This window comes from Phaethon aethereus (genome assembly GCF_964289735.1).
Source record: "Phaethon aethereus genome assembly, chromosome: 1".
Taxonomy (NCBI): Eukaryota; Metazoa; Chordata; class Aves; order Phaethontiformes; family Phaethontidae; genus Phaethon; species Phaethon aethereus.
Genome location: NC_138575.1, coordinates 132902385 through 132928585, shown reverse-complemented (window position 1 = coordinate 132928585; position 26201 = coordinate 132902385). Strand labels below are relative to the sequence as shown.

Below are 26201 nucleotides of genomic sequence, written 5' to 3'. Positions count from 1 at the left end.
CGTAGTAACCGACAAAGTTAAACATCAGACCCATCATGAACTACTTCTAGATGGTATTTTTCCGAGTTTGTAGCTCTATGTGGCTTATGTCATTTGTGGCTTCAGCATGCTATTTTACAGTTATCCTTCATATATAAAAAACCCAACCAACTTTAAATAAAAGGCTTTGAAGATTCTCTGGTGATGGTCCCTCTGAGGCCGGGGGAAAAGAGGGCACTCCCCCTGCCCAGCAAGGGCAGCGGGTGACAAGCAACTCTGTGGCAGCTCAGCAGCCCCAAGGCCGAGGCCACCATTGCTGCTGGAAGTTTTTCCGCGGCCCCAAGGCTAGGACACCATTAAGGAATTTCACTCTGTGTGTGAACTGAATCCTGAAGAGAATCTGGGCTCACTAGGGTATTTTTGGGGCGCACTGACCAGCCGCAGCGCCGGGCGCCTGAGGCGGGAGCTGGCGGCCCGGGAGGCGCAGGCACCAACCGCCGCGCTGAGGGACCGCAGCCATGGCGAATGGGCGGCTGCGCCACAGCGGCCGCGATCCCCGTCCCGCGGAGCTCCCGCCGAAGCCAGGCCGGCACCCGCCCCTCGCGTGGCCCCCGTTCCTCTCGCAGCCGCCGGCCTCACTCCCACGCCGCCCGCCGCCAGGCCGCCAACGGCCGCTGCCCTCCCGCCTCGCCGCCATTGCCCCGCCCCGCCGGCCGGGCCCCGCCCCGCGTGGCGCGCGCCCACCCCCGCGGCGCCGCTGCAGCCCCCGCGCGCATATAGGCTCCGCCGCCGCACTCCCTACGCTGTCGCCGCCGCCTTCTCCAGGCATGGCACAGGGCTCTACCTCACTATGGCAGCAGCAGCGCGGCACAGCACCCTCGACTTCCTGCTCGGCGCCACAGGTAACCGTCCGCGGCGGGAGAGAGCGGGGATGGAGGGGGGCGCCTTGTTTCCCGCTCTCCCCCCCACACCCTCTCCGCCGCCTTGGCGGTGTGTTGCGCCCCGCCTCCCCTCGCCCCTACCGCCGAGGAAGCGGCGCGGCCCCTCGCCCGCCCGCCAGGCCCCGCGCAGTCGCCCCCTCGGCCGCGCCTCCCTCTGGCGCGCCCCGTGGCTCCCCCCCGGCTCCGGTACCCACATCTGCCGTCGGGCAGGTGACCCCGCACTCCCCGGGGCCGCCATGCCGCCGCATCGTGCTCGGGCAGGCGGGCGGCCCGCTGCGGCCTCCTGCCCCGGGCCCGCCGCCCCGCGCTTGGGGGCAGCCCGGCTGGGGGCTCGGTGACGCTGCCGGTTGGTGCAGGGAGGGGGACCGTGCAGGTTCCCCCGCCCTGGTCGGTGACCGCGGCGGGCTCCGGCCGGCCGCTGGGGCGGGCTTTCCCTGCGGGGGGAAGCGGGCGGGCGGTGCGGTGCCGCGGGCCCGGGCGGAGGGAGGGCTTGACTGTTTCCGAGCGGCCGGGCCGGGGCTCCCGGCGAAGCCCGCCTCGGCGCCCTGGTTAGCGCAGCCCTTGAACCGCGCTTTAGGCGGGGCGACGAAACGGGCCCGTAAGTCCCGCAGCGCAGGAGCGTGCGGGCGCAACGCCCGAGTGTCTCGTCACTTCGGTGTGTCCCTGACCTCGTCGCAAAAGGGCGAAGGAAGTGATTAGCGATGAAACTCGGCTACGGGTGAGCCACCGGCTATTTCAAAGCTTTACTCCGTAGTTATCTGTAGGGGGCACGTAAGAGCCAGAAACGCAGGAAACCACCACGTTTCTCAACGGCCAACATGGGCGAAAAGGTTCGGGGGGCGGGAGGGAGCTGCTGTGGGCGCCGCAGCGGGGTGATGGGGTCGGTGAATGCTGAGCGCTCCCGCTCCGCGGCATCCCATCTGCCCCGTGGGGGACAGGCCGACGGGGGTCTGACCTTCGGTGTCGCTTTTAGTTCTCTTTTTGGAGAGCGAGAGGTGTGAAGGCAATTCCCTGCATCTGCAGATAAAAATCTATCAATAGCTTGATTTGAGAGAGGTTTCTGGCCCCAGGGGCTCTGCTGCGTGCTGTGCCCTTCGTGGCATTGCTGCGTTTGCACTTCGGAGAGACCGGTACGGGGAGGGGGAGCGCGTTCGTGGAGTTGTTCCCAGTGTCCTTTGGGGTATTCTGCTGTGCTTCATGGTGAAAGTCTTACAGTTTCCATTTTACAGTGAGGTTTTTCTCGTGCAGCTGAGCCACTCTAATGGTGACCTAATGGTGAACGAGATAGTCCTGGCATTGTCCTTGTACCTTGTGCTTGACTGATCTAGCGTGAGCTGAATCGGGAAGCTAAACCAGTTGAAAAGCATTTTTTGTGGATACCACCCAGCCCCCACAATGACCTCTTTGCCTGTTTAGTTGTCTGAATTGTCCGTGGGTTCAAGGGTTACATCAGTAACTGGCTTCTGCAGAAGAGTCGGAATTACCAGGGAAAAGAGTAGGACTGGAAGTATTGGAAATAAGCTGCAGTTATACTAGCTGCTCTGATATAAAAACTATGCTATTAATTAAATAGAGGGTGTGGTAACAATCTTAAGTATTGTCTTGCTTTCATGTAGGTTTTCTGTTCAACTTACCTTTACAGGGAAGACAATGTTTAGATCTTTCACCAATCAAGATGGTTGTGCCATCCTTGGGATGGACCAACTGTAGAGGTGTAGCTGTGTAGATCAAAGGAGGGAAGAAACCTTTTTTCCTTCTTATGTTCATTTCTGCACAATAGACATCTTTAGAGAGATGTGAATAACTTTCTTCCAGCCATGACAGCTCTGAAGTTGGCTTGTACTTTTCACGTGGAGTTTTTCCTCTCGTCTAGTGCTTACGGCCCAAAGCACAAAGAGTTTTCCATAAAAGAAAAAATTGGTGAACGTATGTTTGTAGTTTTTGTTAAAGGAGTTGAAGTTTAATGTTGAGTTGTGGATCATCAGCTCACTGAGTTTTTTTTCTGTAAGTTACATGGACAATAAAACTTCTGAATGGTCTGCAATGCTATGAAATGGCATTTAGTAAAAAGAGATGTATGTTTTTGTACCCTCTGATCTTGTAGAGATAACATGTTATCAGCACATCTCAGCTGAACCTGTTGCATCTTTGTATTTGTACTCTGGAGAATGCAGAATCTGCTAACTTACTGGTAAATGCACACTCCTTATTCCTCAAAACATTAGTTGTGTCCTCAGTTTTTGACAAATAGGCATTTCTGGTAGGCATTAATATAGCTGTTAAATTTGCCAGCTTGTAGCAAGGCAAGACTCTTAGTCTATGAAAGCAAGTTTGTTCAGTAGTTTGTGTTTTGTTGCAATGCATTTTGCAATAACTGTACATGGTCATGGTGTCTATTTCATAAGAATCTGCTTGTATATGGGAGTTGTTATATATGGTTTATGAAATCATTTTAGTATGGTTCTTGGTGTTCATGTTGAACACAGTAGCTATCCAATGTTCTTCTAATCCTGATGGAAAGAAAGGCTTCACTGTTACTGTCCAACATCAAGATTGAACATGATTATATGGGATGGGATAGTGTTTCTTGGATGTTAACATTTTTCTGGGATCTGTTTATGTGATGTGTTGTGTGGCTTATCTTCATCCTTAGTCTTTTGAGATCCTCAGAGTAAAGGAGAGAGGTTGTCTTTGGATGTCGGTGCAGTGATCTGGAGGACACAGCTCTGCGTTGGGAAGATGGGATTTTGTCACGTTTTAGTACTTATGCAGCTGTTGGCCAGCAACTGCTTATGCTGCAGAATGGTGTAGATTCTGGTTGCTCATTCCCACTAGCTAACTTCTTGGGTATGTGCCAAAACCTTTCAATAGCAGCCCTGTTTTCTTCACGCAGTCCACTTCTCCTGGGATATTGGATTATGGTGTATGTCATGTACATTTTTCAGGATTCACATGTGTACTCACCAAGGATCTTGAATAATTGGAATAGTAGGCACTTTTCAGTGTTTACCATCATCGCTTCTGTAAGGTTGACGGTGGTTGGAGGTATTGAGAGATGCCAGCAGTGTCAGTGAAAACATGGGTGTAAGGAGTTAGAGGAGAAAAAAAGTCCTCTTGTATTGGTTTGAAATGGGAGCAACACAACACTATCTTGGGAGTGGGGCTGCTGAAGAGGAGTGAAGCTATTAAAAGCTGTCAGTTTGAAGAAAACCTTTCAATAAATTTTTAAGGTACTACAAAATCTACAAATTAGTCAAAAGAAAAAAGGCTCTTTTGTCTGTCTTCATAACCATACCTCCTCTAATTATGCATCCCATCATTTTTTTAAAAATAATAAGCAGTTAGCTATAAGGAGGGCTGAAGCTTTGATAGCTGGATAACACAACCTTACTTTCTGTGATGATCTCTTCAAGAGCTGATTAAAGTAGCAGCTATAGAGCTCAGTCCCTTGAGCACAAGTATCTTGCTTATCTGTGGCCCCTGAGATAAGCAGGCAAACAGCATAGTGTTCCCTATCCTAAAATACAAGAAGAGTGCTTTAACATTTTAAAAAAATGGACCCAGACTGCTTGCCCTCCTTATTTGGGGCATAGAAGGCGTTAGTTGTGCCTTGCACTTCTCGGCTAATGACATCTTTGTTAGTCAATCAGAAATAAGACATTTGAGACTCCCAAGTTACTTAAAGGACTTCATTATGAAAGTATGTAGATGCTTGATACCTTACACCTTTAGAGAATTGATTTTTAGATTACTGTATGTTGTAAATATGCTTATACATGTGTGTGTTTCTGTTCCATGCATGAATGTGTCATATAAAACTTGCTGGAAAATCAGTTTTAACTGTCTTAAAGTTTACTCTTCGGGATTGTTGCTAGGGGGAATTATACAGTTCATAGTACAGCTGCACAAACAGTTGTGCTGAAAACATTCAGGGCCAGGGCACAGATGAGTGAGCTGCTTGAGGAGAGAGAGATTACCTGAGCTGACAGTTACCGAAATAAATTGGTATGAAACTCTTCTGTGAATTAATACACAATAGGAATGCCAGGGCTGTAATGCAGGTAAAGCAATGATTGGGTTTTTAAGAAAAAGGATGAGTGGACATGTCTGTGCACATAGTCTGTTTTTCTTCAAGTGGATGTCTTCATGGAGAAGGAAAGAAGAGGGAATGATCTTTTGTGGGCTGAGCCTTCTCTTCGGGTGTTCTGTTAGTGGCCTTGTTCCTGTCTGCAGGGTCCACTGCTAAATGCTGACTCTGCATGTGGGGAAAAACTCGGTCAGAAAAATAAAGCTTGTCATCAGTAGGAATACATGTAAATAAAAAATGGCTAATGTCTACAGTACTTGTGTCTAAATGTTGCTGGTTGTAGACAATATATTAAGAGATCTTTCACACTATTTATTAGTAAAGACAAATCTAACTGGAATCATGTATGTTGGATTTGACTTGCAAAAACTATTGTATACTTCAGTGTTTTGCTGCATAACTGTACTTATTGGAGACAAACTTTATTTACAAAATCTTTCTTTTGGAGTTTTTTAAGTGGAGGCACTAACTGTTTTACTGGTTAATTAAAAATACATAAAATGTCTCAGCTGAAGCATCCATGACAATGTAAGAAAGTGCCATTAACTCTACTGGCAATCCTAGATCATAGACTTTTGGCCTATTTTTAAGCAGACAAGAATGTTGTCAGGTGAAGCTTTAGTATGCAGTCAGGTGTGGAGAGATTTAAATAACCCTCACATCCATCCTTAAAAGTGTAATAACTAACTGGTTGTACATGTTGTGTTCTGAAAGAATCTTGATTATAAGAATTTCCAAGTTACTCTACTAAATGTTCTTTCCGTATTGAAGTTTTTACTTTGGCTATCAAATTGTTAAATATTTGAATTGCATGCAGTTAAGCTAATATTTTCATTCTTGTCTGTTTTGATTGGAAGTCTTAATGCTCTTTGTAGAGCAGGATGAGAATTTGATGTGCTTGTCCTTGGCTGTGATGATCTAAACTTCTGCAGGGGGGGAAAGAGTTGGCAAGCTTTTGTTTAGTTTTGTATCCCTTTAGAGCCTTGTAGTTGAGTTTCCTTACTTTAAAGACTAATTAAAAAAATTCCTTTCTGAGGGGACAATCTCCCAGGAACAGGAGTGTTTGAGAACTAAATGATGAGGAGGGTTGCTGTATCAGCTCTTCCTCTCTACCATCTCTGAAACCCCTACCTGAATTTCTAATTCTGAAAACTCTACATGAGTTCAGCTGCTCTTGTGTGTTGAGCTGCATCCTACTGTAGCAAAGACAATTTGGAATTGGTGCTGGTTTAGTTGAAGTGGTAATCAGCAGTTCTAGCTGTTGATTCATGGTTCATCCTGATTTCTCTGGTACTTCCACACTTCTTGTGGGAAGAGGTGACTGGCATTGTCACATTCTCTGTGTCTCTTGCAGAGTTTTTCTAAAAGTCAGTCAGAATCTTGTGTATGAAGGAGAAAGGCTTAAATTAATACTAAATGTTTGGCAGTTTCTAAGATTATAAATGAATCTCATAAAACCTTTGAGCACACTTGGCTCTATATAGAGTTAGTTTTAAATTAATATTCTCTGTAGTGGACACCTTTGCCTAATGGACTAGAGATGCTGGGGGTTTGTTTTCCTTATGAGACTGTGCTTCTGTGACTGGAGCTGGCTGCAGTTAGCAGTAAAAACACATTAAGTATATTTGAACATACTGTGGGGGGAATGGCATCTGAGCCTTGTAGGTCAGTTTGACTGGTTCTGTCAAGTATTGGGTTGTCTGAAGTGCTAAAACATCTGATTACAGTGATAACATGTGGATGATATGCTTATCTCTTTCTTTACTGATTTATGGTATGTTATCAAAATTTGCTGACTCCTTGGCTGTGATCTCAATGTGAAGACCATGTAAATAAAGACTAAACAAGACAGTTAAATGCCTCTGGAGCTTGCAACTCTGTTACCAATCGTGGCTAAAGGTGTGTTTGCAGCTAGCTTGCAGCTGCAGTTCAGGAATGGGTCTGTGTTAGCTGTGCTCCCTTAGCAGTCTCCATGAGTGGTGTGGGCTCAGCCTGTGCTCTGGGCTGGGCTGTCTTGAGCTGAGCCCTGCAGGTCCCAACAGGCTAGTTCTGACAGGCCTGGACCAAGAACTGGCCTGCTGTGTGTCAGAGCACAAATGGGGCTTGTCAGGAGGTGTTAATACAGGAATTAATAACTTTCCATTTTTAGCAGTAACGATTGCTGTGAGCTCCTTCCCTGCTTTTGTTGGTTTCCAGTTTTGAAGATTAAAATGTAACTCTGAAAATATAATTATCTGAATCTCTAGCATGGTATCAACTACTCAGTGGCTGCTTGCTCAGACATGAAGGAACTGTTGGCTGCAAAGGTGAAGGTTAATAGCATAGAAGATAGTTTTCCATGAGGGTCTGGTTTCCTGCAGGAAATCAAAACTGCTTTTGACACACCAGTATTTCCCATTTCACGTATGCTTCTCTGACCATGCTTTCTCAATAGCAAAATCCTTGGAAGGAGAGAAAAGAACATATAACAAGTACTAATTACTTAATACATAGCTAGAAGATGGTCTGGTAATGGGTGATAAAAGTGGCTTGAGAAATGTAAGTGAACAGGAGAGCTGGTATTTGTGAATACTGAGGTTCTGTTACCAAGTACACTATTTCTTACTGCACTTTTGGATGGGAGGGCTACAAATACTTCAACAGGTGATAATGTTTAAAATGTGAGCAGTCTTTATATGCCAGTTGATGGACTTCAATTTATGTGTTACTGGGAGAGACAAATGAAGTTAGTGGAACTGAGGTGTTGAAACAATATTTGCTGATGTTACACATCATCTGAAGTAAGTTTTCTGAGTGCATAGATACTCTGTGTAGAGATGGTATGAGAATGTTAGTTTGCAAATGCCTTTGGCTTACCTCGTAGCCTGCTGCTCAGCTCTGATAATCTGTTGGGATGAAGTGTTGCCAGAAGTTTAATGAAATTATGTCTTTTCATAGCAAAATTAAACTTGACCAAGCAGCAAGTCTGGAAAAGTCTGTTGTGACACTTAAATGTTTAAAAGGTTAAAAGATACTGTTTATGGGTTGTCCAGAACGGTATGGCAAATATTTCACATGTCTTTCTCTAGAGAAGCATGTGTTGCTTCTGTATTAAAGAACAGTGAATTTGTATGGAGTGGAAAAAATCCTAATAATCTTACAGGGTAAAGTAGCAATTAGGGGAAGGAAAAAAGTTAAAAGCTTTTTTTCTTAACTAAATTTCACTGTCTAATAATCACACAAATGTAACTTACAGAATGCCATCCACTGTTACATGTGGAGGCCTATACATGATTTTTCTTCCAGAGTTACGAGAGTGACAGGATTTCTGGTGAGCTGTTGTGCACCATTCCAGAAGATCTGCATTTTAAAAGTTGTTAACCATAATAGGATGTCACACCATAACTAGCTGCATTTAGATGCCAGGTATAGGAAAACCACTTTTAAAGCATATATTTTACCAAAAATACAGAAAGGAATAATTGGTAAATGTCAAAGTGAATGAGAGCGCCTTTTTGTACATTCTTTAACTCTGTATGTGATTACTGTGGAAAGGTGTAGTAACCTGGCCACTCTTTGCTGCTTTTATTCTATTTCTGACTGTTTTTGAAGGGGACAGTACTTAAATGCTGTTCTTCAGAGTTGCCCTGGCTGTCAGAAATTGGCATGCTTGGTGTCTTAAACTTTTTTTTGTGGAATGTTCTTGTAGGACTCACCTTACCTAACTGAAAAACATTCCTCTAATAGCCAGCTGAAAATGGTCCCTCAAGTGCTCCCAGCAGCAACGAGGGCCTTCTAAAAGTTTTGCCAAAAGCTAACAATGGAAAAAAACCCTTATAGGTCCCTGTGGTGGGTTGTTTTTAAACTTTGCTAGTGTGTTGTGATGCAGGAGTCATCAGGAGTGAGCCTTTGGATGTTGATGAATCCACAACCAGGAACCCTGTATTTCTGCAGTATACTAGGAAAAGTTTGCTTACAGTGCTTTATCTCCCAAATAACTTTTCAGTCGTGTCAGATGATAATCAAATACTTATACAAATAAAATCAAGGTAGTTTCTGGAAGGTGGCTAATTGTGTTCATTCTTTCCTTTCAAGTAGTTTCAGATTCAGACATGCTGCAAGTATTTTAACCTTGACTTTGCTGGCTCTGCTGTAGTTAGCCACTGTTACAGTATTATTTTCCTGTCTTTGGGTATTTTTTTTAATTAATGATGCTCATAATAATTGAGCTCTCCTGTAGGCCAGTGTCTGTGTTTTGATTGCTTACCTCTTCACATTGGTACAGATTTTCAGAGAGACTTCTGTGGATGGTGCATCCTGGCTCCTATAGGTATCTCTGCAGGATCGTGGCATAATGCGGAGGCTGCGTATACCTGCTGTCCTCCTGAACTCTGGCTGGTGATCCTTGCCTCAGGAATGGGTAGAGATTCTGGGTGACAGAATTTTGGAGACTAGTAAATACTTTTACTACTCGGGTAGTAAGCTTAACAAAGCTGAGCTGCTTCACTTAAGTGATCTGTTTTAAGATTTCTTTGAGTCAGTCTGCATGACTTAATAAATCTGTACAAAAGTGTGTGTATGTGTAACAGTCCCTGAGACAGACCTATGTCCTCAACTGGTCAGTAGGATTTATCCTTCCTGAGTGCTCTTAAAATGCAAAATGCCTTCAGTAAGGCTCTGATCTTCTCCCAGAAGTCAAGAACTTACTAAGTGGGAAGTCAGTCTGGACTGGCAGAAAAAAATGGCCCTTGGTTATAAAACTTATTAATAAGCACTTTCAGGTTCACAGCTGATCTGAAGTTAGTCCTCAAGTGTGAATGAGCTCTAAATTGGTAGTAAATGCTTTCTTCTGGTTCTTTCAATATGTATGTTGCAGTGATGAGTCTTCATTTGTACTTGAAGAGACTTGCTAGTCTACCTAATTTCATATGTGCAATGTGCTTGCTTTATTCAAGCAAGAAAATGATTTGTTCAGGTAACACTTATATTGACTTAGTGACTAGCTTTACATTAAAGTGTGAGAACATAGTTTTATTTTGATGCTTCACTTTGCAATTTGTCTTGCCTGAGACCTTGCTATCCTGGTAGGGGGAAGAAGGTGAAACAGAAGAGTGTTTTGTGCAACTGGTATGATCTGTGGTTTCTTGGTTTCTTCATTCTGCCCCTTTACTCTGGTCTTTTTTTCTGCTGTACCCTCTATCTAGGTTGCATGCCTCTGCTGTATTCCAAAAGCACTGAACAGCATGGTTATTAACACTGAACCGTAAAATAGATGTATTTCTAAAACAGATGTAGAATGACCAGTGCTGCCAGGAATGTGGCATTCACTTAGATAAAGAATGACAAAAAAGTAGTTGTGTACTTGAGTGTCATTTACACTAATGGTGCTCGGCTTCTGCTGCAGGTTTGGTGTGCAGTAGAGGTTGTGTTAGAGTAAGAAAAGCTTCTTGCTACAAGGATTCCTTTCTCTAAGAAAGCATTTGTACCACAGCTCCTATATGATGAGAAATAAAACTGACCAACCTTGTTAGCATTCTTTACTTCCTCATTTAAATGATGTGTTTGACTGAAGTCATGGAAGACTGGGATGAAGGGTGGGAATGCTGTGATATAGTCTAGTAAACCTTATGTTCTGCTCTTACTGATGTAATTAAACTACATGTTGTGATGTTTTGTGATTGAATGTACTGAAATAATCAAGTCTTATAACTGCATTGTCTGTCCTTGTAGCAGAAGTTCACTATTTAACCTTTTCAGAAAGAAGTTTTTGCGTGTGTGATTCTGTGTGTGATTCTGTGTGTGATTCTGTGTGTGATTCTGTGTGTGATTCTGTGTGTGATTCTGTGTGTGATTCTGTGTGTGATTCTGTGTGTGATTCTGTGTGTGATTCTGTGTGTGATTCTGTGTGTGATTCTGTGTGTGATTCTGTGTGTGATTCTGTGTGTGATTCTGTGTGTGATTCTGTGTGTGATTCTGTGTGTGATTCTGTGTGTGATTCTGTGTGTGATTCTGTGTGTGATTCTGTGTGTGATTCTGTGTGTGATTCTGTGTGTGATTCTGTGTGTGATTCTGTGTGTGATTCTGTGTGTGATTCTGTGTGTGATTCTGTGTGTGATTCTGTGTGTGATTCTGTGTGTGATTCTGTGTGTGATTCTGTGTGTGATTCTGTGTGTGATTCTGTGTGTGATTCTGTGTGTGATTCTGTGTGTGATTCTGTGTGTGATTCTGTGTGTGATTCTGTGTGTGATTCTGTGTGTGATTCTGTGTGTGATTCTGTGTGTGATTCTGTGTGTGATTCTGTGTGTGATTCTGTGTGTGATTCTGTGTGTGATTCTGTGTGTGATTCTGTGTGTGATTCTGTGTGTGATTCTGTGTGTGATTCTGTGTGTGATTCTGTGTGTGATTCTGTGTGTGATTCTGTGTGTGATTCTGTGTGTGATTCTGTGTGTGATTCTGTGTGTGATTCTGTGTGTGATTCTGTGTGTGATTCTGTGTGTGATTCTGTGTGTGATTCTGTGTGTGATTCTGTGTGTGATTCTGTGTGTGATTCTGTGTGTGATTCTGTGTGTGATTCTGTGTGTGATTCTGTGTGTGATTCTGTGTGTGATTCTGTGGCTGGATATCTTTAATACTTCAAGAGCTCGTTCATGATTCATAATTGTTTTACCCATAACTGCCAAAAGGACACTTGGATGCACTGGGTGATATACATTGACTGTGGTGATTACTTAGATGTACCAGTAAGTTAATGCACTTGCCGTTGTGGCACAGTATAGATTGATTTGCCTGTATTCACTATGTAGGTAGGAGTCCTCAGAGGAGGAGTGTGGGGGATGTTCTATGGAAACTTTTTAGGAAAAAAACAGCTTCTTGCTCTTAACCTTCTGTAATACAGAATAAGTGCGCAGGGAAACTTGATCTGTTTTCTCATGGGTGGGTGAACAGTAGATGACTATTTCCACCTGCTGCCCCTTTTTTTTAAGCCTTGTGCCATGCATGATTTGCTGACTTCCGTGTATAAGTCAACATGATAAGGTTGATTCTCACAGCTGCAAATTGATTGAAAGGAATATTTTAGTATAGCTTCCTGCTGTTTTCTGCTTTCACAAAGCTGGCAAGGACAAAACAAAGGATTCTTCCTGTGTGTGGGGTGTTTCTGACAGGAGACTTGTGTGTTGCTGAGGACAGTTGTTTTTCATTTGCATCTGTTAACATATCAAGCAGAAGCTAGCTTCTTTGTCCTGGGGAGTAATGAGAGCGGAGGCTTTGGGGTGTGCTTGGAGGGGGTTCTTTTGTTCTTGGGAGGTGTGGGTTTATCTTGCAGTCACTGCTGAAAGCAAAAGGCCAGTTTAGGCAACTGTTGTCATTTTGAAATCTTAGCTGAGCCTGTGATAGTTCTGTGGAAACTTCTCTGGATAGTGTTTCAAACACTAATATCCTCATTTTCCATGTAGGTAGATGCTTTTTAACTGGGACAAAGGAATACAATGCTTAAGTTTTCAAGTTTTAAGAAAGATTACCATGCAGGAGTTGGTGACTAATGATAGCCAGTTATCTGCAAATTATGTACTGCTCTATGCTGTTGTGTGGGGGAGAGGGGGAGCTAATAGGATGATGCTTTTGTCTTTCCATAAAGTGTGGTGGCTTTTTTTCTCTCTGTTATTGTTTTGCCTTTTGGTTTAGTGCCTAAAGGAAATCTAGGACATATGAAATACACGCACTGGAGCCTAAAGCTTCTCAGCTCTGTATTTTAAAATTTATGAATGTTCTGCTCACTAAGCATTTCTATAGCACACCCCTAATTCTGGAGTTTTCTTATGGTTAAGAAAGAGGTACAATATTGGCATTGGAAAAATGCCTCAGATTAGTCTGAGTGAGAGGAATCCCTGTACACCTATAAGCCTGGCCACTGTATTTCCAATAAGTGGTGGTGGAGGGAGGCATTGTGAGTGGCCTGACTTGACTCTGGTGGGCTTGGTGCCAGAGCAGTCAGGTGTGCTGCTGTAGCAGATTGAAGGCCCAGCCTCCTGTTGCCCTTCTCTTGAACTGCCCCTGGGACCTCACCTGGCTAGAAATGAATTTCTCTTCTCAGGTGTGTTCCTTCATCACTTGTACCCAATGCCCTCCCACCTTGTCTCTGCACATTCACTTCTCCCATTCTTCAAAAACCTGTTAGGAATTGACATGTAGAGTGCCCATGTGTGAGAATTTCAGACTTGCACAACGCAATGACTTAATGTATCGAAATGATTAATTTACACAGCTCTGAACTGAAACAACATGCCAGTCATTCAGGTTGATGTTTACTATTAGCATATTCTGCATTTTGTCTCCTAATGTACACTAACACTTTAATGTATTCTTCATGAAGCAGTTCACTTAATTTGACTTTTTTCCCCTTCACTTTTCTATATTGAAAGTGTAGCTACCAAGGGAAAAATAAGTCAGAGGTGTGGAAGCATGTATAAGTGCTTTGATGCGTTCAGTTATTTTGGCTATGTTACATTCTCGCTTGCTAGAGGAAATGATTCAAAAGCAAGGTAAGAAAAATTTGAAGTCATAAGTGGGGTGAATATTTTCAAATGAGAGCTAATCTATTCCCATAGCTTAGTAAGATTTTGTCAATCCTCTGGTATGAGAAGGTCTTAAAGTGGAATATTTTAGAGATAGTCTGGCTCAATAGCAGATTACTGAGCTCAGTGTTGGAGTATCTGAGAGAAAGTAGCTGGTGTTAACGCATGAGGCAAGACTGAATGCTTACAGTAACTTTGCCCTGTGAGCTATGCTCATGTTCACAGATCACTCAAATAATTGCTTCTTCACTGCTAAAACTTCAGAGGAATGTCTGCAACTACTGCAAATCATCTCAAGTGTGCTGGGATTCCAAAATGGTCTGTCTTAACTGGGCATTAACTCTCTTCAGAATTATGTCTCTCTGAAATCTTATACACAGTGTTTTTGTTTCTCTTCTCCAGAGCTGAAACTCTGGGACTTCTCATTCCTTCTGACAAATAATTACCAAATATTTACAACAGTATTTCATGCTTGGTAACCAGAGTTTGTTTCCTTTGTTCCTGAATAGCTAAAAAAATTAATGACTACTTGAATTAACATTTTTATGTAGATTCAAAGGTGTTCCTACTGTTCTAATCACCATTGTCCTTTTAGCTTATCAATGCTTGATATAGCATATCTGAGTTTGGAGCAAGGTGGTGGCAAGTGGGTTTGGGTGAGATCCTGAGATTGCTGAAACTTCCTGATGCCTTCAAGCAACCACTGATGCCTCAAACGGAGTCTCCAACTTTGGAGAGTTAATTAGCCCTCCAAGGCAAATCTTGTGTACTATAACCAAAAGGGGACCTGATGAAATAGCATGTTTTAATTTCCTAAAGTTAATTGCATAATAGCAAGAACTCAGTCAAGCTTGTGCCTTGCTACTTAGCAAAGAAATGCTGCTGAATGATGCACAGCTTGTGAGGGATTAGTATGTTCATGGAGCAGAAAAATATCTGATTTCTCCTGCAGTCTCTGCCAAGACGCACCTAGCAGGAATTGTTGAAGCTGTTGAAAGTGGATAGGCTAAATGTCATATGAGCAACTCGGTTCTTCCAGAGTCTGTTCTCTCTCTAAGTACAATATGTTGCAGGAGTTGCAGAAGTGAAGTGGTCTTGGAGGTTAATTGCATACTATTTCAGTTTGCATTTCATGCTAATTTCCTGTCCTGGAAGGGCATGACGTTTGTTTTTAACCTGAGTTCTTTTTTAACATTGTTGTGGTGATGGCATAAGAAATAAGTAAGGGAAGGAAATGAGCATGGGTTTTGTAAAAGATGAGGCAGAAAGTAAAGGAGTGGGGCAAGGAAGCAAATGCCAAGCAAGAAGAGGGGACCCCATGTCTGAAGGGACAAAAATTCTTTGTGAATGTACTGGCTTTGGAGCAGCTGTTCCTATCCTCAGCAAAAAAAGTGCTGATGTATGCCAGAAGCTGCAAGTTCAAGGTCAGCAGTGCAAAGTTCCCTTTCCAGTGCAAGGCTGCAGAGACTGGAACCAGTTTAAGAACTGTGACTCTAATTATTGGCCCTATTTCTTTTATGCTTTTCATGTCCCAAAAACATGTTGGCTTGATTGTTGGCCCACTTATTACTACTGTAGCTACAGTTATTGGGCAGATAATTTGTGTACTCTGAGCCCTAATTATTGCCTGCAGCATGGTGGTACCTGAATGCTGGATAGGAAGTATAAAAAATCACTGATACAAATGATGCAGACTTTGACAGGATGGTAGGGAAGGAAAAAAGCTTCATAGTGATAGGGGACTGAGTGTGGGTTGTTTAATCAGTGAGGGTAAAAACCATCAGTGATGCTACTGACTGAGAAGGGGCTAGCAGTTAAATCATTCACTGTCATCCAACAGAATTTATTTTTCGTTGGTTCTATTTCACCATAATTTGCAATGTGAGGGAGTTAATGAGTGAGATATAGGTGGTGAAAAGTAAATATTTATCTTGGAATATGCATTCAAGATGAGATAGTATGAGCATTAAGAAGCAGGGCCTTTCTCATTAAATACCCTTGGCAAGATATTGGGGAATTGTCTTGCTTGTGACTTTGAGAAAAACTGAACTAAATGATTTATCCGTTATTTCAGTCTGGCTAAAACCTATGGGGATACTTGAGTCCAGGCTTTACAGGTGCGCAAACATAGGGTTTAAGTAATTGGGTTTTCATCTTAGTCTACTGTGGAGTTGCACATAGATGATAGATGAACCAAACTTTATTTACTTGGTATAGATTTTTTGTTCACTTGTTTGAAGCTTGTACAAACCAATAACATCCTAGAAACAGGCTTACGCAGGTGCACTCTTTGCTGGTAAAGGCTAGCTGGATCACCGAGCCCAGAGAGTTGTGGTGAATGGTGTTAAATCCAGCTGGCAGCTGGATTGGATGAGGGGATCGAGTGCTCCCTCAGTAAGTTTGCAGATGACACCAAGCTGGGTGGGAGTGTTGATCTGCTGGAGGGTAGGAGGGCTCTGCAGAGGGATCTGGACAGGCTGGATCGATGGGTGGAGAGGTCAATTGTATGAGGCTTAATAAGGCCAAGTGCTGGATCCTGCACTTGGGTCATAACAACCTCATGCAACGCTACAGGCTTGGGGAGGAGTGGCTGGAGAGCTGCCCAGTGGAAAAGGACCTGGGGGTGCTGGTTGACAGCCGGCTGAACATGAGCCAGCAGTGTGCCCAGGCGGCCAAGAAGGCCAACAGCGTCCTGGCCTGTATCAGGAATAGTGTGGCCAGCAGGAGTAGGGAAGTGATTGTGCCCCTGTACTCAGCACTGGTGAGGCCGCACCTTGAATCCTGTGTTCAGTTTTGGGCCCCTCACTACAAGAAGGACGTTGAGTTGCTGGAGTGTGTCCAGAGAAGGGCAATGAAGCTGGTGAGGGGTCTGGAGCACAAGTCTTCTGAGGAGCAGCTGAGGGAACTGGGGTTGTTTAGTCTAGAGAAGAGGAGGCTGAGGGGGGACCCTGTCGCTCTCTACAACTACCTGGAAGGGGGTTGTGGTGAGGTGGATGTTGGTCTCTTCACCCAAGGAACTAGTGATAGGACAAGAGGAAATGGCCTCAAGTTGCTCCAGGGGAGGTTTAGATTGGATATTAGGAAAAACTTCTTCACCGAGAGGGTGGTCAGGCACTGGAACAGGTTGCCCAGGGAGGTGGTGGAGTCACCATCTCTGGAAGTATTCAAAAAACGTGTAGACGTGGCACTTCGGGACATGGTTTGGGGGACATAGTGGTGTTGGGTTAACAGTTAGACTTGATGATCTTGAAGGTCCTTTCCAGATTCTGTGATTCTGTGTGATTCTGTGTGATTCTGTGTGATTCTGTGTGATTCTGTGTGATTCTGTGTGATTCTGTGTGATTCTGTGTGATTCTGTGTGATTCTGTGTGATTCTGTGTGATTCTGTGTGATTCTGTGTGATTCTGTGTGATTCTGTGTGATTCTGTGTGATTCTGTGTGATTCTGTGTGATTCTGTGTGATTCTGTGTGATTCTGTGTGATTCTGTGTGATTCTGTGTGATTCTGTGTGATTCTGTGTGATTCTGTGTGATTCTGTGTGATTCTGTGTGATTCTGTGTGATTCTGTGTGATTCTGTGTGATTCTGTGTGATTCTGTGTGATTCTGTGTGATTCTGTGTGATTCTGTGTGATTCTGTGTGATTCTGTGTGATTCTGTGTGATTCTGTGTGATTCTGTGTGATTCTGTGTGATTCTGTGTGATTCTGTGTGATTCTGTGTGATTCTGTGTGATTCTGTGTGATTCTGTGTGATTCTGTGTGATTCTGTGTGATTCTTTCTTTTGTCTGCAGGCTATACTTGCTGGTTTCCAAGGTATATGCATTTAGGGTCAGGGAGTTAAACAAAGTAATTACTTTGGGAATATTGAAGTTGGGGCAGGGGGAACAATGTGTCACTGCTGAAGCACTTGGTTATAAAGTGGCTTCCATAATGTGGCTGTGCCAGGTGATTTCTCTGATAGACTCAATGCTGGTTACATTATTGACATATTGCATGACCATAGTGGCTTAGGTTTTTGTGTTATGAAGGAAAATTATGATACTTACCTCACTGGGAACAGCCTGTAGATTAAAATTTTTTGTAAATATCCTCACTGACACTTACTGGTATGACAGTCTTTCCAGGTTCGTTCCTGTTCTAGTAGGTGCAGTTTTACCAGCATCCTCCACTAACTCACCTTGTCAACTCCAAAATCAACTGACAAAAATTGCAGCTTGTTTTTGGGACACTTATTTGAATGGAGCACCTAAAAGAGTGTAATGAAGATTATTTTTTAAAAAACCACAAGACTAATGTGTAGAGCAAACCTGAGGCTTCTGAAATCAGCACATTCTGACTGAAGAAATACCTTATGAACAAATCATCAGCTTGCTATTGAAGATAATTACCAGAGTAACTTCCTTAGTTATTTCCAAGTGAATTTTTGTGTGCTCTTCTGAGAGGTCTTTTTGATAGTAGCCTGAAGATTTCAGCTGGGAGCGTGCCTCTTTCCTGGGTGTTAGGAAAAGGATGCTTTTGTAGGGTGGAGTGGATAGGGTATTTTGCCCTGTCTAGTTTTCAATGCATTTGAAAAGCTGTTGTTCAGATGGAATTCAGAGTAGTACTCCAGGCTGCCAGCAAAATCTGTTCAGCCTTTAAAAAAAAAAAAAGGCAGAATTCATTTGAGTGAAAAAATCTTTACTGATTATTTTTTTCTCTTTTAAACTTACAGCTGATTGCAATGCAGTTCTTAAAGCTCTACAGCCCATTTTTCAGGAGCAGGGAATGACAGAGACAGTTCATAACTGGGAAGACCATGGCTATTTAGCAACCTACGTTAAAAAAAATGGCAGGTGAGTGGACTTTCTTTTCCTTCCTATAGATTGTCGCCTCTGTCCTCCCTTAGAAATACGTATTTCTCCCTGTGTTGGATCCCCTTCTGGGGTAGAGGCAGGGCAAACTGTTCTCTTACCAGCCTTGTGTATGAAGGAACTAAAATAAGGCAGAATACTGCTGATAATCTTGCCCATGTCATCTTGCAGTTTGACCAATTCAACTGTTATCATAAACAGTCTGGGCTGTATTGATGCAGTAACACTGTGTGGTGTCTTGGCTGTCAGGGCCAGTCCTTCCAGATGCAAGACAGCTCAAGTCAGTTACATGTATTTGTAATTCTTCTGGCAATTGAATATGTCTAAAAATGTTCAAGTCTAACCTTAGCATGTGAATGTTGAAAACTTTGTATCTCTGTCTTTAAAACACTTTATTATACACTTCAAATTCTCAAGCAGCTACTGAAGTAACTAATGGCATGACAAAGGTGGTTGGTGTCATTAGGGACACTTACATAAGCAGTACCTGCTGGGATAAACTTGCAAGCAAAACCACATTAATTTTATTTCCTGAAGCTGCTTTACAGTGTCAGGGTTAGTTACTGTATACATTTATCTGACAGTATTAATACAGTAGTTATAAATAAGTACTTCACTTGTGTTCAGTTATTCAATTGTTTTTGACATCCTTTGTGGCAGTTGCTGCTTTTGTTCTTTTTGAAATCTATACTTACTTCGGTGTTCTTCAGGATTGGAGTTAAACTAATTAAGCTTTAATTTGTTGTCTCACTTCTCCTGGGTGTTCTGTTAAGCAGCTCATCTGGCCACACTGCTAACATATGAGAACTGCTTAAGGATTTTTAAGTTCTCTCTGTACTGACAGAGAACTGATACCTCTAGAAGAAAAATCAGATCCTAGGAAGGTGTGCCTGCTAGAATTGGTGTCTGTTTACTATGCATGAATGTATTTGTATGTACATTCCTATATGCATTTTATATATAAAAGCAGTGTAGACCAACTATGCTGGTAAACTTAAGGCCTGACTTACGGTAACAAGTAAGCTGGCATGAGTCTAGTCCTATGTTTCTATTTTTCCCAATCATGCTTCATGAAGTCCTTGGTACGTTTTAGACAGCTTGTGAAATGTGACACTGGCTGCTTCTGATGAAAAATACTTCATTTTTTCACTTGATGTGCCTAGAAAAACCTGCTACCTGTCTCTTGTTTTTGTACAGTCTTTCTTATTCTGTGTGGGCAGGAAGTGGGGAGAACAGGATGCTGTTTCCTGAAAGCCCACATATAATAGATGGGCTTCAGCAATTGCTGAGCATTCGTACTGGCTTCTAAATGCATTCCTTCCTGTGTGTTTTACTGTTGTTGATCTTGTGCTTTCCAGCAGCATGACACTTGGAATCATCCAACTTCCCACTGTGCTACTACAAGCAACTTAAGCTTTTGCACCAGAGGATAGTTCACAATATTCTTACTGCTGTGGGAAGATGAAGATGGGGAGTTTGGCCTAGTGGTCTTCCTGCAGTAAAGGGACGGTCTGTTACCTTGGGTCTCAGCCTTACTTTTCTCATGCCATGTTCTAGGGCATGCAATGCATACAGTCAGCTTGATGTAAAATGCTTCCCTGGTGACTGCAGCAGAGCCCTCATGTCACTTCAGATGCTTTGATATGGTAGTTGGTGATTGAGGGAGAAACCTCACTGTCTTGGCCACAGGAGTATCATGTTGGCCAGAGGGAGAGCTGGGGCTAAGTGGTGTAAGCATGGATGTGGCCTGCCTGTTGTCAAGGTGAGTTCAGCTCCTTGAGCCCTCCAGGCTGAGTGCAGCCAGTTAGTCACATATTGGTTCTCATTTGTTTAATAGTATCATATGCTAGACATCCTTTAGACTAGTGCTGTTCATATTTTCAACTCACAGTGAGAAATATGATAGAGAATACTGAGTTTCAGGAAAAAATGTGGACTTAAAAATGCTCCAAGTTCTGAGGTGTCAATGTAAGACATGAATGGACTTTCTACTACTGCAGCACCATCTTTGCCTTTCCTGATTTGCATAGGCTGATTGACTTGTTCAGTCACTTTCCACTTGACATATTTTTTTAGCAGTCAGCTGTAGAAGTCTCCCCTTCTCTTGTAAATATGCAGGTGCCACAACTGTGCCTCTCCTTGTGTGTCCATGTGTACCAAGCTTTACTGTCTGCATCACTAATACAACCATGAATGAGCTTCCCAACAGACATGCGGTTAACTGTCAAAAAGTTCTAGTTGAGCCTGGTTTTAATATCGAATTACTGTTGTCAGTAATTAAATTAATTTTAAATCATGTACAAGTGTTGTCAGTTCAAAATTACATTTGTTACTGAAGACTTTTAACCCTTATTTCATAAGTTCTTAAAGTTCTGATATAATACAGGTCTGGAAATAGTTGAGCTTCTAAGAGAAGCTATCCAGGAGAGTATCCTAAATGTAATAAGGAGTTGCAGTTTGTGATGCAGCCTCAGAAGTGAAGAGTGAACAACAAGGGTGCACAGAAGAGCTGAATATTAAGAGGAGATCGTTCACTTTGCAAATGGCTATTTTTTCTGGTGCACTGTTAAATGTAAATTAATAAAGACTAGTTATTGCTTTCTTTTGGTATATTCATTGTCATTTAAACTCCAGTGCATACTGGATTTACTTCTCTTTGAAAACACTCACTTCAGCTAGTCAACTTACTGTCTATGGTAGTGTGAGCTAAAGTACTCTTCTGTGCTTTGCCAGCCCCATTGAAAAAAAAAACCCACCAACAAAAAACACCCAAAACCAAACACCAAACCACACTAAACTGGGAAACAGTTGCATGTGCAGGAGAACTTTCTGTGAGTTTTAGCACCTTAACAGTTTTGTTTTCTAGAGTTTTCAGATGACTTAAAGAAACTGCATATACTTTTTTTAAGGCAATCTTTAACAAATATGTTGTTTATGTCAGTTGGTGCAGTTTCAGGTAACTGAAATTAGTGTGAGAACACTGAGACTAACAGACTGGACAGTTAAAAAAAAAAAAAACCACAAAACAAACATGAGTGGTAAGAATGAACTGGTGAGCATACAGGGAACTGGGGTTGTTTAGTCTGGAGAAGAGGGGGCTGAGGGGAGACCTTATCACTCCCTACAACTAGCTGAAAGGGGGTTGTGGTGAGGTGGGTGTTGGTCTCTTCTCCCAACTAACTAGTGATAGGACAAGAGGAAATGGCCTCAAGTTGCGCCAGGGGAGGTTTAGATTGGATATTAGGAAAAATTTCTTCACCGAGAGGGTGGTCAGGCATTGGAACAGGCTGCCCAGGGAGGTGGAGTCACCATTTCTGGAAGTGTTCAAAAAACGTGTGGATGTGGTGCTTCAGGACATGGTTTAGGGGACATGGTGGCACTGGATTAATGGTTGGACTCGATAATCTTGAAGGTCCTTTCCAACCTTAGTGATTCTGTGATTTGATACTAACTAAATAGGCTTTATTTTAATACTAGCAATTTTATTTTAGAGACCTAAATGTATGAATCTTATGCTAATAAAAGTATCTGACATGGCTAGGAAGAAATTAGCTGGGGCCTGCAGATTCTTCCTCCCCCTTCCCTGCAAAACAGTATACTTCTAGAAATGAAGTAGCTTGTAGTAAAAAGCAGGAGAAAAGTGGAGGGTAGGTACATCACAAGCAGATGGCTGAGTCTTACTGGGCACAAAAATGTCCCAGGATGAAAGATGCATGAGTTGGTGCTGTATGTGAGTAGATTTTAGTCAGTATGCACATACACATTTTTTAGTCAGCTGGAGGTGACGGGGCAAGACAAAGATGCACAGCTGATGTAACAAGCTGGGTACTAATCTCAGGGGAAAAAAAGGTTGAGGTGAGATAATACGTTGCTAAGCACTGTTTACAATCCAAAGTCTGCAGAGATAACCCCAGTAGCCTGCGGGGTGCACCATCCTACATATTGCTGAATTGTGGGCACTGCTGTTGACAAAACTTTGTCTCTGACAAAGACACCGTGTGAACAGCCTAGTGGAGGGCTGCGATTGTTAAACGAATTGGAACTGATTTGGGGATTAAGGGATGCTTTCCTGTTGTCATTACCAAAGCAGCAGATCCCCCTTCTCCTTTGTCTGAAGTTAAGCAAGCAAAAGTCGCATGTGGCAACTCTACCTGGTCCATTTATTTTGTGATTTACTCTAACAAAGGACCTAATGGAGGGAAGTTCAACTGAAACATTTACTAATGGGATTGTCAACACAAGGCTCTAGAGTTGGGCAGGAAATGAGTCACCTGAGCCCCTAGAGTCCCCGTGTGTAGTGATGGGGTTGGATACACTTCTCCATGCTTTGCCAGATCCCTTGCCCCGATACTGGTTGGGGAACAGTAACGTGTGCAGGAGGGGATCTCTGCCTGAGTTTTGTGGGGCTCCAGTGTTACTGAAAAAGTCGGCACATAAATCTATCACCACTAGTCTTGTTTCCCTGAGCTGTGTGTTTTCAGATCTCTTGCAGAATGTTTTCAGGGTTGCCTTAAGCAGCATGCTTTTACTGAAGTGTTGCTTACTCTAGCTTAGACTGCACAGTTAAAGCCTTCACATTCCTAACATTTTTTTATCTCATTTAACTCATCTGGTACTTGTGCAGAGTTATAGACCTCAGTGTATCTTAACAGATTAAAAAAAGTTATTAAATCTAGGGTAAGGAGAAAAAAATCATTAAGGCTAATCTTTGGAAACTGTTGAATATCTTCTCAACTAATACTGTATTTTAATACTATCACTGCCTGTAGACAAGTACTCTTATGTTGCATACTGTGTACAGCTACCAGAGCTTTTCTTGTCCTTCGTGCATCCATGTTCGTCTTTCGTCATGTTCCACTTGAAAGTTTTTTAAAAACCCACAAGATCTGAAACTTAGAGTCACTGTTTCTACAGTGGAAGATGTCTTTTCTAAAAGCTTTGACCTCCCCTATAAACATCCATTTTTAGCTTCTGTTCTGTGTCTGAATGCTTGTTTAGAGAAGTGTAATCCTACTGGTATTTGACTTCACTGTTCACAACAGTGCAAGATTTACCCAGTTGAAGTTCGTTTGTATGTCATTGAGATGATGAGTGTTAACACCATGAAGAGTGGGATGAATGTTTTTACTTTTTTCTTTTCTATGTTAATCTTTTGCTAACCGTTCTACGTGCTGCTCGGCATTATTTTAAGGGAGCAGGATGAACGTTCCTCAGCTCTTTATTTCAGGCTAAAAGTGTTGTAGTTTGTGGTGTTACTGAAAGTACAAAAATGGGCTGAAGAATTGGAAGCAGTTGCTAGGAATTGGCAACAGTGTTGAACTGTCGTAGCTTTTGCTAGTTTAGTTCCTTTATTTTGTAAAAAGAGAACAGAAATAATGGTATAGTGAAAAACTGCTAGCTTAGTTCTTTAAGGTCCCTAAGTGCTTTGTAGTTAAGATGAAGAGCCTTTTAAAAAGAGACAGTATGCTTTATTGAAACAATGTGACAATTTTTTTTTTATTTTGGGGTTTCCTAGTATAAGCAGATTTTCATTATGAGTAATTTGACAGGTGATGCTTTTATTGGTAAACTATTTTTCAGATACCTGAACTATTCTATCTATTCTATAGTGACTCAAAGTTAGTCTGTTAGCAGATAAAAGCTTTGGGTGAAAAGAGGTTTGTAGGTACCTGTCTGTCTATCCAGTTTTATTCCCTGGGTGTGGCGAGGGGTAAATCCTTTCTCAAGTATGTAGGATTGCAATATTTCTTACTTCTCCATAGAAGTAACTAAAGTAGGATTCACATTTTTGCTTAGAATGTGTTAATCTCTTTGCTTCTGGCTCTCTTTACTCAAAGAGGATGCTCATCCAAAATTTTCAGTTTAAAATGGTTACTTTTTGATTTGTGCAATTGGGATTTATTTCTAAAGATCTGGTGTTCCCCATTGTTCAGGTGGCAAGGTGCAGCACTCAATAAAATCGTTTCTGTAGTTGTGACTTGTTTGCATGCAAGCACAAAAAGCTTGAGTACTGGCCTAGAAGATGTGGCAGGTATGCAGATGCAGCAACAAATGGGGCCTTGTAACAGTGGGGATGGCTCTTCATGTGCAGATTTGGTTGCCTAATGGAAAGGAGAGGACCCCTCCTCGCTGAGCGCTTTTTTCTTACCGCTTTTATGAAAGTACATGCGAATACCCACCAAAGGTATGGCAGATGTTTTGAAAACAGAAATGAAATTTTTCAGTAAGGCAAGATGCAGGAGAGGAGACTTTTGAAGAAAACTTCATTCTTTCACAGTTGTTTTTTTCCCTCATTTGGATTGTAAAGTAGTCTCTGCTATATTTTCATAGGTAGAAAATGGAAACTGTATTATTGCGGTTCTTATAATATTTGGGGGAAGGGTTTTTAAGAGCTGCGGCAAACCTGCATTCATGTGCGTTCTGCCAAGCAGACGGGTGTGAAGTAACAAAAGCTAGCATGGCCTTTGCTCTCTGCTGATCAAAGCTAGTCTTTTGTGGGTTCAGCCTTGGCCTGCTGCTATTGCCTTAATGCTACTAGTCTAACTGCTTTTCTGAATGTACACTTGGACTGTTTTCTATGTGTTTAAATCTTTACAGGCATTTTAGCATATTTTGGATATTAATTTCCAACCAAGTGACTCTTTACCAAGGTATAACCAGTCTAGATATCTATCATCTTCTTTGAGAATTTCAAATTTCATTCAATGTTACTTATCATAAATTGAGATTATCAGCCAGACACTGAGAACTTGAATTTTTGCCCCACTACACTGCTGCAGGCTAGTGCCTGCTTTTCGTCTGTCTTCCCTGCTCCCCTCCCACCAGGTGTCAGGACCCTGCTATTCCGGTAGAGGTTACAATTTGCCGAAATGAATGATGGTTCCTGCAGTGTTACTGTCTCTGTATTCTAATGCCTTCGTATCACTTAGGATAAGTCAGAAGTTGTGTGGTTGTGCTTTTCAGAGCAGCCCTCCTCTCTGCCTCTCCTTGCCTCCTGCCCACAAAAAGATGCCAAAGCAAAGGCAGTAACATCACGTACTGAGGAAATATTTCATGCAGTCACAGGGGAAGTGAAGACAATGTCAGCTGTCAAATCTTATGACAGCTACGTGATTCTTGTAGGAAAGGAATTTAAAAGGAAGCTCAAGTCATGGTGCAATGTGAAAACCAAACCCTAGAATATGGGAATAAACAGATTAAAGAGTTTGTCCAAGAGTGCAAATATTTCTGGCACTGTGCCAGATTCAGAGAACTTAATAACAGTGCTGTCTGATGAACTGCAAATACTCATCTCTGTCTGTAGTGCTGCAGCTCTGAGGGCTTGGAGCAGGTCTCTGCACTTCACTAGAAATGTCCCTTTTCACCATGAATGGTTGTGTCCAAACCCTGCTGGAGTGACCAGTGCTTCCATCTAGCAAGCACTGCTCTTGTGTCTTTCTCTCTTAAAAAAAAAAAAGGTATTAAGTTCTCGAGTCTTGTGATAAAGCTATTTGTTCTTGCACTTACATCTGACTCTTTTTTTTTTTTTTTTTCCTCTCATGTTAGGCACATTATAAAATAATCCCTTGCTGCCTTGAAAAATCATATAAACAGAATCCTGGTAGGGTTTTCTCCAGAGCTGTCCTTTGCAGTAGCTGTTCCCCCAGTGCTGAATACCAAGAGACTCCAGGAGAAACACAACTAATTCGAGTACTTTTGGTTCAAGGGGTTGTAAGGTCACAGAGAAGTGTTTATGAACTCTGAAGCCCCATAGAGACTGGGTGGGGAGCAGTGTGTGTGCCCTGCCCCCTCT

General features: G+C 42.6%; 1 protein-coding gene across 1 annotated transcript in view; it reads left to right on the top strand.

The window, feature by feature from the left end:
- Window positions 1–805: 805 nt before the first annotated feature.
- SMS (spermine synthase) overlaps window positions 806–26201 on the top strand; it is a gene marked incomplete at its 3' end in the record, with an annotated part of 53053 nt that continues 27657 nt past the window's right edge. Inside the window, exons 1-2 of the mRNA XM_082005140.1 lie at window positions 806–881; window positions 18271–18391. Of these exons, the coding sequence (XP_081861266.1) occupies window positions 830–881; window positions 18271–18391 (173 nt within the window). The 5' untranslated portion in view covers window positions 806–829. The remainder of the gene's footprint in view (window positions 882–18270; window positions 18392–26201) is intronic.